Source organism: Xiphias gladius, chromosome 17 (assembly GCF_016859285.1).
Source record: "Xiphias gladius isolate SHS-SW01 ecotype Sanya breed wild chromosome 17, ASM1685928v1, whole genome shotgun sequence".
NCBI lineage: Eukaryota > Metazoa > Chordata > Actinopteri > Istiophoriformes > Xiphiidae > Xiphias > Xiphias gladius.
The window spans coordinates 19,645,108-19,664,193 of record NC_053416.1 but is presented as its reverse complement, the minus strand read 5'-3'; the positions used below and the strand labels follow the sequence as shown (position 1 = coordinate 19,664,193).

Below are 19,086 nucleotides of genomic sequence, written 5' to 3'. Positions count from 1 at the left end.
CTACTGCAGCAAACCATAGTTTCATCCCTCACACCTCAGGCTAAGTTCAAGGCATTCACAGAGTAAGGGATTTAACAGCAAATGAATCTATTTTTTAATAAGTGCATTTATTCATAAGATAGTACTACGGGATGCTTATCATACTTTCTCACTGCTTACTGAAAGGAAAACTTCATACCTTCCCTTTATTTGGCCAGACAAGTCCTTTAAAGGCGACTTCATATTTACAATGAAGGTTTTTGAATTTATAGTATAGCCAAACACACTAAATCCACCAGATTAAGTGATCCTTTAAGATACGACTTTGGATTTGTTTGATTGTAACTCTAGCAACTGTTACTTGTGCACATCCATACCTTAATCCCTTTAGGGTTTTCAAAACCACTGAAGGATTTTCAGAACCAGAAGCCAGAGAAACAAAATGAAAAACAGATATCATAGAAAGAGGAAACGCTGAAATCCAGATTTGTAGAAATGCACACTGTGAGGTTTTTTTTTTTTTTTTTACCTTTTTTCAAAAAAATGTATAGTTTGTAATATACATTCACAGTATATGATTATCATATCAATTCAGTATATGCATGTCATTGTATTTCATTCCTCTAATTTCAAATTAATTAGAAATATGATTGACTGAGCTTTTATTGTTTAAGATGTAATAGTGAAATTAAGTTATAATTAATTTTTTAGTACAGTAAAATATTCTATTATCATTTTATGGAACAGACTTGACTTTTAAAGTTACTTCAGTCATAGTTAATATATGGATAATCGGAGGTATACCCTGCAATTATTGATTGTTTGACAACATGCAATCATCAGAATACAAATAACATTCATGGCAATTTGTGTTAGCCACAAATAACTTTCAGCACCACAGCACGTGGACAGCATCTGCTCCAGCATGAATCAATGGGCAGGGAAGGGATTCAATTCTTTCTGAAGCCACCTACGGCAAAAACATGTGCATTCACAACAGTGAAATTACCCTCCAAACCTCACTAATATGAATGAGTACAACTTCACAACTTACCCCTCCAGGTTATTCATCCAGTATTATTGTTCCGTTTTCTCTGGTAAAGCCAAATCTCTGCCACTGTGTGTTTTTAGGCATCCAAGCTCCCAACAATGAGAGCAGAGAGAAAAAGAAAAAAAGAACATATGTTGTAGACCTGTAAAAAAAAAAAAAAAAAAAAAAAAATCAAGGCAAAGTAAAGAAAAAATCAAAAGAAGGAGCCTATGCCGAAGGTAAAGCCTAAATAATCCATCTGTGATCCAGGAGACGCTATCAGATGGGGTGCATACAAATCACAAACCTACCTCTGCAGCAACCTAGGTCCAATATCCTCAGGGTCCTAAGGCTGTACTCAGACAATTTACTCTTACAGTTTAAGCCTGACAACTCACACGCTGAAGGACATCAGAAAATGCTGAGTTTCAACAATAAAATTATCATTTTGGTTTTATCTCCTCAGACTAATAAAAGACAGGAAAATATTTAATTCTCATTTTGCAGTTTGTCCTTTTTTAGTCACTGGGGACATCACGGACTATATGTTAAGATTCTCCTAAATGCTGTCATTACGTGTACTGGTATACCAGTGTGTTAATTTACAGTTCGGTGTATTTGATTAGTTACAGTGTGTCTGTGTAACAGCATCAACATTGTATTGTATCGCTTGACACAATCTAGATATACATACATAAATACAGATGTCTATATATATATTTTATATACAGTATGTTTTTGATGGCTTTCCAAATGATGCATCACAGCTCCAGCTAGCTGCAACCATGGGTAGAGAATATAGTGTGTTGTTGCGATATGGGATATATCCCTGTGCTGTTCTTCACGATCTGCAGAAAGGTATCCCACAGGGTCTACATTTACCTGCAGCAAAACCAGCCTGCCTCTCTGTCTCTTTCGCTGACTGAAATTGAAATGGTTTTTGCCCATTTATTTTTGCTTCCCCCTTATTCCTATTCAGGTGCATACAGTGGGGGTGCAAGACAACACCCAATTCATCACAGAGATAGTAAAGACAAACACATTTTCACCAACAGAAATTTGAGAGTTTTCAGTCCAACTGACTTGCGTCTCTGTGGAACTCTTCCAATTTCAACTGTCTCCCACTATCTACACCCCTGTGGAATTTTCATGACAAGTTCACCTGTGCTCAGATCGAATGAACAGATTGTCCAATAATAGATTTTTTATTTTATTTTATTGAAAACACTGTCCACAATGACTGATGAATGCATCTTCTTCTGTGTAATGATGTGTGTAACGAAAGAAGAATTGATCCGCAGCATTATTCAGCAGCTATTTATTCAATTCAACCCATCATGTACAGCAGTGTGAGCGGCTCAGTGAATTACCCAAATCAGGCAAATACGTAGCTGCTTTGTCAAGGTATCATTTGTGTTACATTTAGTACATCCAAACAGCACATGTTTAGTTTCATTACTGTTGTCACAAGAAGCTTAAAAGAGACCACGAATCCTATCTTCTAATTCCTCTTGTATTTAGTTTGTGGAAAGATCAGTCTATGTTCAGGCATAATCCACTCCATATTCATACATTTGTTCCTAACTGACAATAACACAGGGCTTGATGTAAGACTTGCTGAATATACCCTGGACCCCAACACACATAAGAAAGATTAACAGCATTCATAAATTCATAATGGTGTTTGGCTTTTAGGTATGCTAACCTATAATTCTTATGTGAAAAAATGATGGGTAAATGTATAGAGTCTGTTGCTGCAATGGAGGGGCATCAGGGCATGTGACCCAAAACGATTTTCTTTTCAACTGCATTCTTATCAGCAGCGCTCTTATCGTGATCCTTCATCAAACTCAGCGGCGAGGTTTTGAATTAACCTCAAGTCAATATCATGGTCGTCTATCATGCTGACGGGAGCAGACTTGTGAGTGTGACATTGGACAGATAATCATCTTAAGAGGAAACATGGTCTTCTAAGGCCAGAATGTTGCTTAACTGGTCAGAGTGACCAAGTCACTTGTGGTTTGAATCTTAGGTGAGATACACAAAGACAAACAGTATGTGACAGCCAATCATAAAAAAATATGTTTTGTATTTGGAGGATGCAAGATATTGCTTAATGTTTTATCCCTCCCTTTCAATAGACGTCTCTTTCACCATTTCCAATGTATGTTAATTTATTTAATCAACGTTTTAATACTGAAACGTTGATAAAGCAGTTTAGCAGCAACATTATGTTTATATTTTATTAAATATATTTCTGCTCTTTGTCACCTTTGACATGGCTGTTCTCACCCTCACCTTCATTATTTAATGTAACCCATTGTCATGGTTACTGCAAAAACATGTTACATAATATAACACTAAGCCCCCATGAATGATAGCTCTACATTTACATCAAACTCTGGATGAGGATAAACATTGTGTTATCATTGGTATTCAGTGACAATATGTTTCCATTTGCCGAATCAAAATTATTTATTTTGTATTTATTAAATGAAGAAAACAGTCATTACAGAAGCAAATCAATTCTTAATCATTTTTCCTCCAAAGCCCATGACCATCTTAGAACACAAATAGCATGATTTATAAAAGGTGATGAAGTAGATATATACAGAGATAACCTCTTCATATTACTTAAATATTTATACAGATATAATTATACATCTCATTGATATGTAATAATGATAGATCTGAAATATTTTAGTGCTGAGTAACCACATCTATGATCTCAAATTTATATCAGTGCTCACAAGTATGTTATTTAAGAATAGTAGCAGTGAGATGATAAGCCCTCACACTGTACTAACCTCTGTGAAAGTGTTGGCAATTGGCATTTTCCTGATGTGTTTTCAATCTGTTAGAAAACGAAAAAAGAAAGAGGTCAACCTGTTGACCCTTGCTCCTAGCCTCTCTTTGTTCTGTTCCATTATTGGTTGTGGTCTTAATATTTGGTTCTTTAGCTGTATGGTAAATCTGTCACATAGACTAATGGCCAGCCCTGAGGTATACTGAGTTCCAAATATGATTTATTCATCCTGGACAACTTGTACCCTCACCAATTAATCATTACACCTGACTATACACTGACGAGGAAACAAATTCCTTCAAAATGGTTGCTCTCTCACACATTCACACATTAAGTTTAACTGTGATTTGCTCATATCGAAGAATGACCAGTGTTTGTATTACCATACATTTATATGGTAATATTTGAGTCCCTTTTCCTTTCCCCTCTTTTGTTGGGCTGACTGACACTTCAGCATCTACACAGTGTGGAGGCCAAACAAAGCTATTTTCATGGATGGACCATTATACGAGAGCTGCATAGGGAAACTGTGAGAATGCAATCTAGGTGTCATTGCCCCTTGGTAATCTCTTTGGTCTTCAGGAATTCATTTTCTCAGCAACTTCAGTTGAAAATGACATTCTGACACCATTTACATGAAAATCCCTTTGCCTCTTCATCTGTAATGGTGGCCTGTGTACAGACAGGACCTCTCAGACGACTGGACATAAACAGTAAAGAGAAGAAAGACGGAAAGAAAGAAAGAAAGAAAGAAAGAAAGAAAGAAAGAAAGAAAGAAAGAAAGAAAGAAAGAAAGTGTGGATATTAAAATATGGGTTTTTCAGGGTTACAGTCGAGGTCAGAGCCTCGGGTATTAAGAAATGAAGGAATGGAGACACAGAGGGAAAGCATAATGCGGGAAATTCCTATTTCTCCACTTGTAGATGTGTATCTTCTCTCTCCCTCTGTTACTCACTCTCTAGCTATCTCATTCTTTCTCTCTCTCATACACACAAGGGAAACAGATGTAAAGATTTTCCCTGAAAGAAGAAGAGAAATCCAGAAGCGAGAAACCAGGAAAGCATGTACGATAAGTCCATAAGTATTTGGACAGTGACACTATTTTTTTAATTTTGACTCTGTATACCATGAAAGAAGACCATGAAAGACAACTGAAGTGGATGATCGCAGAATTCTTTGCTTGGTGAAGAAAAAACCCTTCACAACATCTAGTCAGGTCAAGAACACTCTCGAGGAGGTAGGTGTATCATTGTCCAAGTCTACAATCAAGAGATGCCTTCATGAATTTAAATACAGAGGATTTATCACAAGGTGCAAACCACTGGCAACACTCAAGAACAGAAAAACCAGATTAGACTTTGCCGGAAAACTTCTAAAAAAAGATTGCCCAGCTCTAGAAAAAGATTCTTTGTACAGATTAAACCAAGATTAACTTGTACCAGAATGATGGGAAGAGAAGAGTATGGAGAATGAAAGGAACGGCTCATGATCCAAACCATACCACAACATCTGTCAAACATGGTGGAGGCAGTGTTATGGCCTGGGCATGTATGGCTGCCAATGGAACTGGGTCAGTGGTGTTTATTGATGATGTGACTGCTGATAGAAGTAGCAGGATGAATGCTGAAGTGTATAAGGCTATACTGTCTGCTCAGATTCCGCCCAATGCTGCAAAACTGAGAGGATGGTGCTTCACGGTACAGATGGATAATAACCCAAAACATACTGCGAAAGCAACCCAAGAGCTTCTCAAGGCAAAGAAATTGAATATTCAATGGCCACGTCAGTCACCTGACCTCAACCCACTGAGCATGCTTTTCACTTCCTGAAGACAAAACTGAGAGCAGAAGGACCCACAAACAAGCAGCGACTGAAGGCAGCTAAAAGGCCTGGAAAAGCATCTCAAGGGAGGCAACTCGGTATGTGGTGATGTCCATGGGTTCCAAACTTCAGGCAGTCATTGGCTGCAAAGGATTTTCATCCGAATAATCCTAATATTTATAATTATGTTAGTGAAAATGAGGGACTATGTATAAAAATGTCTGTAATTCTGAAATGTTTAATGCAACATTTTTGAAAAACCCCTTGAATTACAACTGAAAGTCTACACTTCAATCACATCTTGATGGCTTCATTTCAAATCCATTGTGGTGGTGTAAAGAGGCAAAATTGTGAAAACTCTGTTACTGTCCAAATACTTATGGACCTAACTGTAGCCGAGAAGGTGCTGAGAGCAATCCATTTGGTTTCAGGATTCCATTAGGTCTAAATGAGAAATATTTTAATGCATGAATGTTGTTTCTTTTGGAAAGAGATTCAATGATCTTGCATACATTTTATTTTGTAAGACAGTGACTTGTTAACATCAATAATTTCTCTGTAGTGGTCACTACAAGACAAAACAATGATTTGGAAATGTTTCTGAACTTCCACAAAGACCTGTGTTTATGGAATAAAAACAGCATTATTTCAGGCATTAATGCATTCTGACACACACACATCAACAGTACGTTAGTAAACATACACAACAACATGTAACATAAGTGATAGGTATCACATATGAGATCCCTGTTAGATTTTTTCATGATAAAATAGATGCATGTGTGCTGCTGTTATGCCATTTATGAAAAGTTTAATATACAGTATATACCTACAGTATACAGTATAACATACAGTATGTTTTAGTTCTGTGAGAACTGGGGGAAAAGATTAAAAATAAAAGTTTATTTGACTGGATTAACACTGCCACCACCTGGCATTACTGTAGCACTACTTGAGAAAGAGCTCATGCAAACACATCAAAATATGCAGTAATAACCCCCAAACTATGCACACAGTTTCTTGTGGTGTGATTTTATGAAAACAGTTTTTTCTTTTTTTACATGGTCCATCTCCTTTTCTTTTGAAAGTGTAATTTTATACTTAGCACACATTCATCCATGCCTGCAAATCCCCAGTAAATGCCACTTAATGCATGAAAAATTAACATTATCAATAGGACGACAAGTATGGTGTTAAATGAATACACCTGTGCTGTACTACAAAATCAAAATGAATTACTGTGATTTTAAATGAATCTATACATTCATCAGCCTGAAACACTTGCTTTGCATATAATTTTGGGATTTAATGAGTATCTCAAGTTATTACAATAGTGCGCACCAGGTCCGACTGTAACAGAGGCTAATGTACCAAACTGTGGAGTCATATGTGTGCTAAACTGCTATATTCAGTTGCTGTGGAGTTTCCTGCACCCCACTTGGGAGATTAGATGTTTTACTGCACAATTACCAGAACAGACACATGCACACACAAAATCCCTACCACAAAGGCCAACAAGAAACACAAGCACAGATCAAAGACAAATGCTGGACTAGAAGCTTACAATTAAAATCATCTTGACAGCTACAAGAAAATGGAAATATCTTTATAAACCACATTCAATAAATTAACATAGAGTAATAGCAAGGCCAACACACCTCAACAACAGCTGGGGTGTGGTGTAGATTGCTCTCCAGTAGTTGTTGCTTAATCTGACACTGGTGGAGGAGCAGGTTTGGCCTTTTTCAAAACAGACTTGGCATCGCGGGAAAAGCCAAAGTGGTACTAATAATGTTAAGGGTGGCTTAATTCTATTCAAGTACCCTAGTAAGCCATGGCTGTGTGACAGTCAGACAGCACACACAATACCAGGACCCTGAAAACAAAGCATCTAAATGGAATTCAGTCACCATTTATTTCATTATTTACACCTGTGCTTTTCCTGACATTTTTACATGCTTTTCCTGCATGTAAAAATGTCCTCCATGAAGACCTATAGCCTCAAATTCACTCTCAGTTAGTACAAACAAAACACTTTTATGAGCAAGTTCAAGTGTGAGGTCATTCAAGACAATTCAGGACGTCTGAGCAAGGCTGAGGTTAAGTTTGAAGTCCTTTGGGGCGAGTCCATGTCAAGCAGACTGCAAACCAAAATGCAAGTCTTTCAAGTGTCTATATGTTGATTATTAAAATTACAAAGCTTTGAACATTTTCATTTCAAACCTGTTTATACGTAACACTTTGCAATAAACTTTAAAATATGAAGAAAACTTCATTTCCTTGTTATAAAAAAATAACAAGGCAATAAGGTTTTGCTAAAGAAAGAAAAAAGTGTGTACTTATTCTCTGTCAAGCATTGGTTTACCATCACAGTGGGTCTCGGTAGAGAGGTTTAGCTTAGTTTTGAGTTAGCTTAATTCACTGTAATGACAAATGGTAATTTTCCCAGCATATAAAAGCTACATACAAGCTTAAATACTGCTTCTGAAACCAGGGATACATTTGCGAATGATAGACACATAGCTGTCGCAACCATACAGTCCATAGTCACAGCCAAAAAAAAAAAAAGTCTTTAAATATTGTTTACTTACGGGACTGTATTCTGTGCAAAAATTTGCTACATAAAGATCTCCCCATCTTTTCAAGAGTCGATTTTAGAATATTCTCTTAATTTATCGTAATAATGAAAAAGGACATATGAAGGCAGCTGAGATTCGTCTACGACTGATTGAGCATGGTAACATCACGCGAGTCACGGAAGGGGGCACATTCAAGACCATTTTGCAGTTTCTTGTGGCCTGTAATGAGGTCGCTACACGTTATCACAATGTTTTAGAGTGCCGGTAAAGGCAGCACAACATTCAGGCCTGCCATGCGTAGTTGTTGAATTGATAGGTGGGAAAACATGACGTCAAGACGTACAGTGGGACGTCTCGGAGAAGATAAACAAAAAGGAAGGAAGCCTTCGGCCACACAATCGCGGCAAAATCGGTTCAAACATTTAGGTTGCAAGCTATAGTTAGCGACTAAATGTGCCCTTTAATTGCTTAGATAATTACGCGTAGGCGCTCACAATCATGGACGAGGCAATAATATTTCGTATGAGTGCATTTTCCGAGCAAGGAGGGAGGAAATACATGGAGGATGTTGTCGAGATAAGAATCGAGTACGAGCCGACGGCGTCGCCAGTCGACGATTATCCAAAGTCGCAGAGACATGGAGGACACGGAAAAACGGAGAGTGAGCCCACCAAACAGACTGAAAATGAGACACATGAGCATGACGTTGCTGCCAAATCTGGTCCAGCTTCTGCAATGTGGGTGGAGAGTCTATCGAATGACGACAGTGGCAACAACCTTGCACCGGTAACAGACGAAAAAGTCGCAGAGCATGTAGTCGACACTCGTAAGTCCGTGGCGTTTTTCGCTGTTTTCGATGGTCACGGGGGCCGGGAAGCTGCACATTTCGCACAGGAAAATCTGTGGGATTTGTTGAAAAGGCAGCGGGGGTTCTGGTCGAAGGATCACAGTGAAGTGTGTGCTGCTCTTCGGAAAGGGTTCATCGCCTGTCATCATGCTATGTGGAAAGAGCTACGTAAGTCATCAAAGTTAAGCTTGCTTGTAGTTCTTACCCTCATATTTATTGCTGTCTATTGCTCATAATTGTTGCTGTAGGTGTTCTATGGCAAACTGTCCTCTGCCGACTGCCCCCGTTTAAAAAAGAACGATGTGAGCCTCCATCTGACCAGGAAAGAGTGGTCAGAGTTGACATGAGCCCTACAATACAAGTGATGAATGTTTTCATCATAGCAGTAGATATGAGCGGATTTAAGGTTAAACACTTTACAAACCTACACTGATCCACTGGTCACATAGTAGGTTATATGTATATTACATAATAGGTTTTATGTATATGTGTGTGTGTGTGTGTATATATATAATATATATATGTGTATGTGTATATGTGTGTATATATATATGTGTATGTGTATATGTGTGTATATATATATGTGTATGTGTATATGTGTGTATATATATATGTGTATGTGTATATGTGTGTATATATATATATATGTATGTGTATGTGTGTGTATATATATATATATATATGTGTATGTGTATATGTGTGTATATATATATATATGTGTATGTGTATATGTGTGTATATATATGTATGTGTATGTGTGTATATATATGTATTATATATACACACATATATAATATATATATATTATATTATATTATATTATATCATATATATCATATTATATATATTATATTATATATATCATATTATATATATTATATATAATATATATATTATATATATATATACACATATATATATAATGGATATGTATGTGTATATGTGTGTGTGTGTGTGTGTGTGTGTGTGTGTGTGTGTGTGTGTGTGTGTGTGTGTGTGTGTGTGTGTGTGTGTGTGTGTGTGTATGTATATATGTGTGTGTGTGTGCGTGTGCGTGTGTGTGTGTTATAAATATAAACATAAACATTTTGGTGCTGGGTTCACCCTTTGGCTTGCCCCTTTTCATGCCTTTGACTGCAGTAGTATGCTGGTGGCCAGGTTTTAACGTCACTGTTACTGAAAGAGTATGTATTTACTTCACTCTTAATATAACAGAAACACAATGCATTGTCCTTTTATTATGAAATACTCTGCAGTGCACACATATAAAAGTTTTAGGCACTAAAGGTACAGTGAGGATCTTAAAAAAAAAATCTCCACAAAAGATTTTATTTATCACTTAATGTCATACAAAGTGCAGTAAACATAAAAAAACTAAATCAAATCAATATTTGCTGTGACCACCCTTTGCCTTTAAAACAACACCAGGACTTGTTGGTGCACTTGTTCAGTTTTTCAGTTGCTTGGCAGGTATGTTGTTCCAAGCAACTGATAAAATTAACCAGGAATCATAGGTAATCAGTAAAGAATCGGCCGAAAAGCAGAATCGATATTGGCATGGGTATCAATAAAATCCTATCAATTCCCGATTGGCAGCTATTTTGATAATTGAATAATTCTTTTAGTCATCTTTTAAGGAAAAATCCCAAACATTTGCTGTTTCCAGCTTCTCAAACGAGAGGATTTCATCGTTTTCATAATAGTTAACTCAGACTGTTGGTCTGACATAACAAGACATCTGATGATAACATATTTGGCTGTGGGAAATTTCACCAGGTATTTTTCATTCTTTTCTGATGATTAATAGACTACATGAATAATCAATTAATCAAGAAAATAATTGGCAGATTAATCGATAATCAATATAATCATTAGTTGCAACCCCATGTAATCATGTAATCCCAGACTGAGATTAAGGCTCTGTGAGTGTCACACCATCTGCTGCAGGACCCCTTGCTCTTGCTGTAGCTGTGGATAGTTTTTTATGACTCTGGCTGTATGTTTCCGGTCATTGTCATGCTTCAAAATGCATTTGGGGCCAATCAGATGCCTCCTTGAGGGTGTTGCATGATGGATAAGTGTGTCAACATCTGAGGTGTATGAAAGGTGTTTTGCACAGCAGTGTATATAGCCAATTTGGTGCTACTTTACTTTTATTAAACTCCTGCTGATGATGTAAGAAGCTTCAGTATAACTGAGTAAAGTGTTAAGTACAGATACAGAGGGATACAGACCCAAACAGTTTCTCTTGGTTGCTCTTAAGGCAACAGGCTGTGAAGCTGCTGCAAATTTGTAGTTAAGCAGGTTCAAAAGAGCACATTTGCCTCTGACTCACTGACAGGCTGAACTTAATTTAACATGTTTTTTTTGCGTGTGTGCTAAAACACCTTGTGGTAGGACCGTTTTAAAGATGACATTAATCATTTTGAATCCTTTTAATTATCTTTTCACCTTACAGCGGAGTGGCCAAAGACTATTACTGGCCTGCCCAGTACATCAGGCACCACAGCCAGCGTGATTGTGATCCGTGGAGCTCACATGTATGTTGCCCATGTAGGGGATTCAGCGGTAGTGGTTGGAGTCAAAGAAAATGACTCAGATATCACGCTCCAGGCTCTTGAAGTAACACAAGACCACAAACCTGAACTTCCTAAAGAAAAAGAAAGGATTGAACGACTGGGTGGCAGGTGAGTTGGTGGAAAGGATTGCATAGACGTCTTCTTCTGTGGAAATATTTCTCAAGTTTGAATTATATTATAAGGTCAGGGGCTATGTCTGATAGCCAAATAACATTACATGGAGGACAGATGTTTAATTGAACTTGTTCCTTTAACATTTTAGTCAGGCTTAAAAGCTTTGGCCTGTATTGGTATTTGGTGTTTTGGTTTTGTAACTGTAGTGTAATGAAGAAATCTGGGGTGAATCGTGTTGTGTGGAAGAGGCCCAGACTGACCCATAATGGCCCAGTGAGGAGGAGTACAGTCATTGACCAGATCCCCTTCCTGGCTGTGGCCCGATCCCTTGGTAAAGATTGCACCTTTTTTCTTGGAATTACCATCAAAAAAATTACGTTATATTTTGGAAATGCGTATCTTTTGTGTAATAATCCTCCAAAAGTGATATATTTTACTTATTTGCTAACAGGTGATCTCTGGAGCTATGATTTCTACAGCGGGGAATTTGTGGTTTCTCCAGAGCCTGATACCACTGTGATGACCCTTGACCCAAAACGACATCGCTACATCATCCTCGGCAGTGATGGGCTATGGAATATGATGCCACCCAAGAATGCTGTTAATATGTGTTATAGCCATGATAAAATGGTGGTACGTAATGGCACAACTAATGCACAGTATCTTTTTTTTTTTTTTTCCCCCACATTTTGCACAGTGTCAAATGTAATTTTAGATTTTAAATAGTTACAATTTTTTAGAAGATAAAATGTCTAAGATTTCATATTTGTTGGAGCCTAGAAGCAATGGGATTTAGATTATTGTGATATCAACAAGAATTTAAACGTGAATTTTATGTCTCCTTCCGTTGATTTCTTAAGGGACCGAAAGGAATGTCTTGCGCCCGCCGGCTGGGATGCACAGCTCTACTGTTTTGGAAAGAACGCATGCTCCGTGCAGACAACACAACTGTTATCGTTCTGGCCCTGCAGGAGCGCGGAGGACCCCCTATCCCTATGCATCGAGATGAGATTGTTGTTGACATGGCTACCGGAATTGACCATGTTCCATACCCAGGAACTCCTTATAACACATGTGAGGTCCCAAAGGTCAGTGCCATAGCTTTGTTGCATCCTACTTTTGTATTGTTTCATTAGGAAATCATACGGAAAAATGACAGATATTTTCCAAACGCAGAGTCGGTCACTGCTTGGGAAAGTACCTCAGGGCCATTCTGACAATGGAAAAATATACGGAATATTTTTGTGTGTTTGTATGTTGTTTGCTATTCACTGTATTGTCCTTTATATATTCCAGTTCATTTTTTTATTGTCATTTTAATACTTTCACAGTTAAAATATGATGGTTCATAGACACCAAAGGTCACACCAACAATTTCCATCAGTGGACCACTGGTTCACCAAATCACTCTTTTGTTTTCGGGGCCAACAGGCGGAGCATGAGGATGGCATGTTTTATGAAGAAGATGAAATATATGGAGAAGAACATGAGGGATGGACATGCCTGGAGTGGTAGAGAGGTGACTGCTCGTTACAAAAAAGTATCAGAAGTGTCGGCAACATGCCAAGCCAATGACTTAAATTACTTATGAGCTCGATAGCCATGCTCATCTTGTTGCGCCTGGTGGCGACAATTTAGCTGTTTGGACATAAAAATGACAAAGTCGTCTGACAGACTGTTAGCTCAATCCGCTTGGAAATGTTGGTATTATTAGATTCAGTAGTAGAAATGTTGTAATCCCACAATAAAGGTGTAGATAATTTACTTTTTTAAACAAACTATCCCCCAAAGTCATTCATGTAAGTGAGGTAAGTGAGATAAGAAGCTTAAGGCAAGAAAGTAACATGGGTGCCAGTAGAGGGAGACAGTGAAAAGGCTGCTTTGCATATTTAAAAAACAAACTGCCAGACCCTTTTAATTGATGCACAAGAGAAAGCCATGTTATTCCTAGGTAGAGTAACCAATGGCTGACACATTACAGGTCATTTTACTAAAGCATGAGTTTCCAATGCACAGTCAACTTCTTGTAGGTCGGGCCGTTTAGTATTGCTAAAAACACCAATACAGCAAATATATAAAAATATATAATACAATTGTTAAATTTTGCAAAGCTAAGTCAAAGTGCCAGTAAGAAAATGCTCATTGATGCTAATATTTCTTTAAAAATAATGATGGAAGCAAATAGCCCGAGAACTTTATGACTGTGTCTACCCTCCCAACCTCCCACCTATAGCCTTCCTCAGTCGAAAATGGGCTATATTTACTGTCAGTATTTACTGCCCACATTCTCTATAATCCACATTTCCCTTGTGCATGCAGCACACCTAAAACTCAATGTAGAATCATTTGATCTTAATCCAATATTGTTTTAAACTATTGTTTATTTCCATTACTTTAGTCCATGAGTCATTTGTAACAGCTTTCATCTGTGTGTCTCATTTTTAATGTTAGATTGATGAATGGCAAGTTGTGTTTCAAAGTTTTTCTTTATTCTTGACAAAAAAATGACAGGATTTCTATTAATTTACATTTATACATAAATGTGACTTTTATTAGTAATTAACTGTAATAATTAGATAATGATAATGAGTAGTTATATTTTAATAAAATTCAATTTTTTGATTTTCCTTATTTCAGCGGAGTGATGCAGTGAATGCTCCCTCCCCATTCAGAGAAAGTTCCACGACTCTGGAGCAGGCATTTGGGCTGTATGAGGCAGCCTTCTGTGCCACTGCACAGCTCTTACCTGATGTTGACACTGTGAGGGTGACACTGCCCCCCTCAGATGGTTCAGAGAATGTTTTCGAAAAGCAAGACTCCACAAACCAAACGGACTGTGGTCCCTCTGCTCTTCCAGTAAAAAGGTCCCGCCGTTCTCTTCACATCCCCCCTGAACTTGAACGTCCTCACCGTCGGCTTGGCCGTTCCCCCAACAAGAGTTTGCCCCAGAAGACACCTCATAGCAAAGTACCAAGTGAACAATCCCGTCAAATTCATGCTCAGAAAACAGAACGAAGCTCCTCTGAGGAACGGAGTATCCTATCACAGCACCACAACGCTGCCTTGTGTGTGTGCTGAATCTTGTCTTAATAGAAAGTGTTTTTGCCCTGAGACTAAAAGGATAATCTGCATCATGTCAATTTTGCTTATGTACTAGGTGTGCAACAGGCCTATTCCTAGATGTATACTTTTATACAAAATCTTAGTTTTTGTAAATATGTGAAAAATTTTAGATTGTAGAAGTGTTAATGTTTTAACCTTCCTCTTGCCCTTCTTCCTGCCCCCTCTTTAAATTTTAGTGTTCGGAAATTCAATATTTAAATTTTAGATTTGTTCAATCTGCACAATCTATTTTCATACTTATAAGTATGTACAGTATATCCAAATTAGGTATTTTGAACAAGATTGATCACTACGATCTGACTTAACACCGGTTCACCATAATAGTCATGTGCGCGATCTTCCAGTCAAGATTTTTATTAAATGAATTAACTATTTTATATTGTTTTGACTTGTTGGATGCTATAGCACGTCAGTCGTTCCTTAATTGGGGTTAATACCTCACACTAGGTGTTTGGGATCTTTCCTCTAAGATGAAATATGCTCCTATTGTTGATAGTTAGTTTTCATCTCATATGGTTTGCGTCATTTGTTTCTTTATCAGTGGCTAATTATGTGAGGTCATGAACACAACTGTTACTCAGCTAATTGGTGAATCTTACGCATAGCTTGTGAGGAGGTGTTAGGCTTAGTTCACCCAAATTAGAAAAAAAACATAATACACTCTCTCACTTACCATAGCGGTATCTCTCCATAGACATAGATGTGTGTGATTTGAGTGAACTGCCCCTTTAATGGTACTCCTTTTTCTTTACTGGAAAGTCATATCATTCCATACCAAGCACCTCCATTTATCATCTCAATCCATGGGCCTTTCTAGAAGTACATTTGTTTAAGTAGTGGAGGCAGACATATGAATTTTAAGTCAGAATTCAGAATGGCCTCAGAAATAAATGCAAGTGAACCGATTTGGTATAACGAGAATATTTTAATAAAAAGTCCAAAGTTACTGAATAAAAGAAAAAACGTTCATAATAGTGAAATATTAGAACACAAAAAGAACCCCGGACACAATTATTGGAACCCTTCTGATGAATTTAAAATAGTTCCTCAAACAAAATAGAAACCAAATAAGACTCACTTGTGCTTAATTTTCAGTGTTCACATGACCTGAATTAACTAATGAATGGTGGTTTTACTGCATAAAATGGGTCTGATTGTTTCCAGTTTCTTTTTCACAATGGTGAAGACATGAGAGGTGTCTAAGAGCATCAGAAATAGTATTTCACAATTAAAAGGCTACAATCTCCAAAGATCTTGAAATCCCTCTCTCAACAGTTCCTAATGTTAAGAAGAAGTTTCATAATCATAAAACTTTTAAGACACTTCCAGGACATGGAGCTAAGAAGAAAGTCAATGAGAGAATTCTGAAAAGGTTGATATGGATTGTGGAATAGCACCACACGAGACATCTGAAGAGCTTCAGGCTGACCTGGAGCCATCTGGAGTGGTGGTTTCAGCCCGTACCATAAACCGTACACTAAACCAAGTAGCGCTCCATGGGCAAAGGCCAAGGAGGACACCACTATTGAAAGAAAAGCACAAAAAGGCAAGACTAATGTTTTCAAAAACTTTCATAGATAAGCCACGGTCTTTCTGGGATGATGTTCTATGGACAGATGAAACCAAGGCAGAGCTCTTTGGGAACGCAGTGCATCAGTTTGTTTATGGGCAACGAAATGAGGCCCATAAGGAAAAGAACACCTACAGTAAAACATGGTGGAGGTTCTATCATGCTGTGGAGCTGCTTTGCTGCCTCTGGTACTGGAGACACTGAATGTATCGAAGGAATGACAAAATCAGAAGATTACCAAGGCATTTTAGAGCGAAATGTGTCACCCAGTGTCAGAGTTGAAATCTGCCATTGCAAAAAGGACTCCTGCAAACTTAAAAGAGCTTGAACGCTTAGCAATGGAAGAATGGCAGAGACTACCAGCAGACAGGTGCGAGAAGCTTCTAGATGGCTACAAGAAATGTTTAGAGGCTGCCATTGTTGCCACAGGTTCTGCAACCAAGTAGTAGTGAAGGGTGCCCATAATTGTGTCTGGGGTACATTTTGTGTTTGTATTATTTCAATATTATTTAAACTGTATTGGGTGTCTTCGTACTGTAAAAGCCAGGATTAATACCTGTACCTCAGTGGGAGGCAGGTTAGAGTCTGCTTTGCCCTTGATGTTATTTGTATAGCATCCGGTTCATTTTAAGTGTCTATTAGGCACTATTACAATTTGAACATGTCTTCCACTTTGTTCTCGTATGGTTTGCATCTGCAGTTTGTGTTTTAATCCACAAATAAAACACGTGATGGTATGTATATTGAATACAGTAAATGCCCAAGTCATGGTACGTATAAATACAAAATTATCAAAGTTCTAACTTATGTTAATATGGCAGCTCACTTAATGTTGTAGCTGATTTGTTTGCCTTAATTTTACATAAAAGTGTCATGGTTGCCTTAGCACAAATGAGTCAGAGGTGCTTTTCACATGTTTATACATGTTTGGGACCCAAACAGGTGAGAATCTCTAGAATATGTCAGTGTAAGTGTGGCCAAGGCCCAGCTTCAACCATTTATTATGCACCTTCAGTTCTACCCCAGTGTTATTTTACCTTTCACACTGCAGCATGCTAAACCTGCCCCATATGGTTAATGTTTTCCAATTATACTACAGAGCAGTTTGTTAATTTTTGTACAGTGGGTCAATATGCAATAGAAGTTTGTACAGTACATTATTATGCAAAGTAATTGTTTTTCAGGAGTCTGGCATGCTCAGATCTACTCTGTATGTTGTGAAGTGTCCAGAGGTAATGGATGTTAATGAGCATGTGGTGTGTTTTGACAATTACAATGCTTGGTTCTGGCTTCATACCCCCTGCAGCCAGTTTTCAGGTCAACTATATACATTACATGCTTTGAAATTGACTGGATATACAGTGTTGATGTGTTGTAATAAAGTTATCATTTTCCATTTGGTGCTGTCATGTCCATTTTGGTGTCTGTGTTCCATGTCCAGAGTTTGAAACTGGTATCATGACTATGATTAATGACTTCAGCATGTTTCTGTTTACTGAGGACAGTTGCTGCCTGCCTTCTTTGTAGCATGTTTCTGCTTGATTCAATACCTTGTTGACTCTTATTAATGTTGTTATTAGAGCTACTGTGCAGTTTAAATGTAGAGGTAAGCTCTCACAGTTGTGCGCGGTGCACTGTAAGTTACATCATGCTCCAGGAGATGGCAGTAATGTGAAGGGATTGAACTGTTGTGTCTTTACAGCAACTAGCCTCCTCAATGTCTTGTCACACAGCATTTGGTTAATCGGACAATCTAACATCTGCTGTTTTATTGTAATAGGTCTAGGCCAGTAGTTTGTCTCGGCTTTATACAAAAAATGTGGTTGAAAATGACTCACAAATTAGGTGGGCTTAACTGTAAAATGTTTGTGATTCAGTCAATCTATCTTACTTCCTTTGTTTGTTTGTTTGTTTGTGTGGCATTTTGTTCAAGGATGTCTTCCAGAAAAATACTTTTTTTTTCAACAAGCCAGTAAGTAACCTTGAGTTGGTTCGGATTTGTTAACCGCTGTTTCTATGGCCAAGAATGATGTGTCAAGATCAACTGTTAAGCTAAGTTGGGGGAGAAGTCCTAATAATGCTTAACATCTATTGTTCCATGACAACTGAGCAAACTCCATCTTCTGATGAAGATCACGTAATATGGTCGAAAGCCCCGGAACAAGCGAGTTAGCTAAGTTTAGATTGCTTTCTAAAATCCTCAGCATCTCCTGTGTATCCATGAACAATTTTAAAATTTAAGGAGACTAAGATTAAGGAAGTGCTGGCAAATGTAAATAATTAATGATTTTAAAGGTAGTCTGCCCACTCATATTCCTCCTGTTAATGGGTCATTAGACTATTCAAATATAGGCATCTTAATAGGAAGAATGGTATCACATATTACATATGCTGATTTTTCCCAATATTGTATATGGACAGCAGATTGGCAACATTAATTGATTTTTGTTTATTTTCCACCTCTCTGCAAGTGAGCATAAGAAGCTCTTGGGACATTCCAATGTCTGCTGTAATCCTTTTAAGATTTACCCTTTCAAAAGAGAAAGGTGTTGTCATCAGATATTAAGAAATGAGGCCAGTGCTAATGAGTTTATACATCAACCATCCCCACTTTTTCTTGAAAACCTGATACACATAG

The 19,086-nt window shown here is 37.7% G+C and overlaps 1 protein-coding gene across 2 annotated transcripts; it reads left to right on the top strand.

The window, feature by feature from the left end:
* Positions 1–8,513: 8,513 nt before the first annotated feature.
* Positions 8,514–16,269, top strand: LOC120802071 (protein phosphatase 1D-like). Of its 2 annotated transcripts, XM_040149513.1 has the most exons (7): positions 8,514–9,230; positions 11,521–11,749; positions 11,962–12,086; positions 12,207–12,388; positions 12,616–12,843; positions 13,187–13,274; positions 14,393–14,500. In XM_040149513.1, exons 1-6 carry the CDS (start codon positions 8,714–8,716, stop codon positions 13,268–13,270), a joined length of 1,365 nt encoding a protein of 454 aa, XP_040005447.1. In that variant the 5' UTR covers positions 8,514–8,713; the 3' UTR covers positions 13,271–13,274; positions 14,393–14,500. The 2 variants fall into 2 exon arrangements, with proteins under 2 accessions (XP_040005447.1, XP_040005448.1); XM_040149514.1 differs by lacking the exon at positions 13,187–13,274 and having other exon boundaries at positions 14,393–16,269.
* The last annotated feature ends 2,817 nt before the right edge of the window (positions 16,270–19,086 follow it).

What these genes read in the sequence shown, in the direction of transcription:
- LOC120802071 (XM_040149514.1), top strand. Translation starts at nt 8,714, where the DNA reads ATGGACGAGGCAATAATATTTCGTATGAGTGCATTTTCCGAGCAAGGA. An exon ending in TGCTATGTGGAAAGAGCTAC is followed by an intron (nt 9,231 to 11,520) that starts GTAAGTCATCAA and finishes TTCACCTTACAG; the next exon opens with CGGAGTGGCCAAAGACTATT. An exon ending in ATAGCCATGATAAAATGGTG is followed by an intron (nt 12,389 to 12,615) that starts GTACGTAATGGC and finishes TGATTTCTTAAG; the next exon opens with GGACCGAAAGGAATGTCTTG.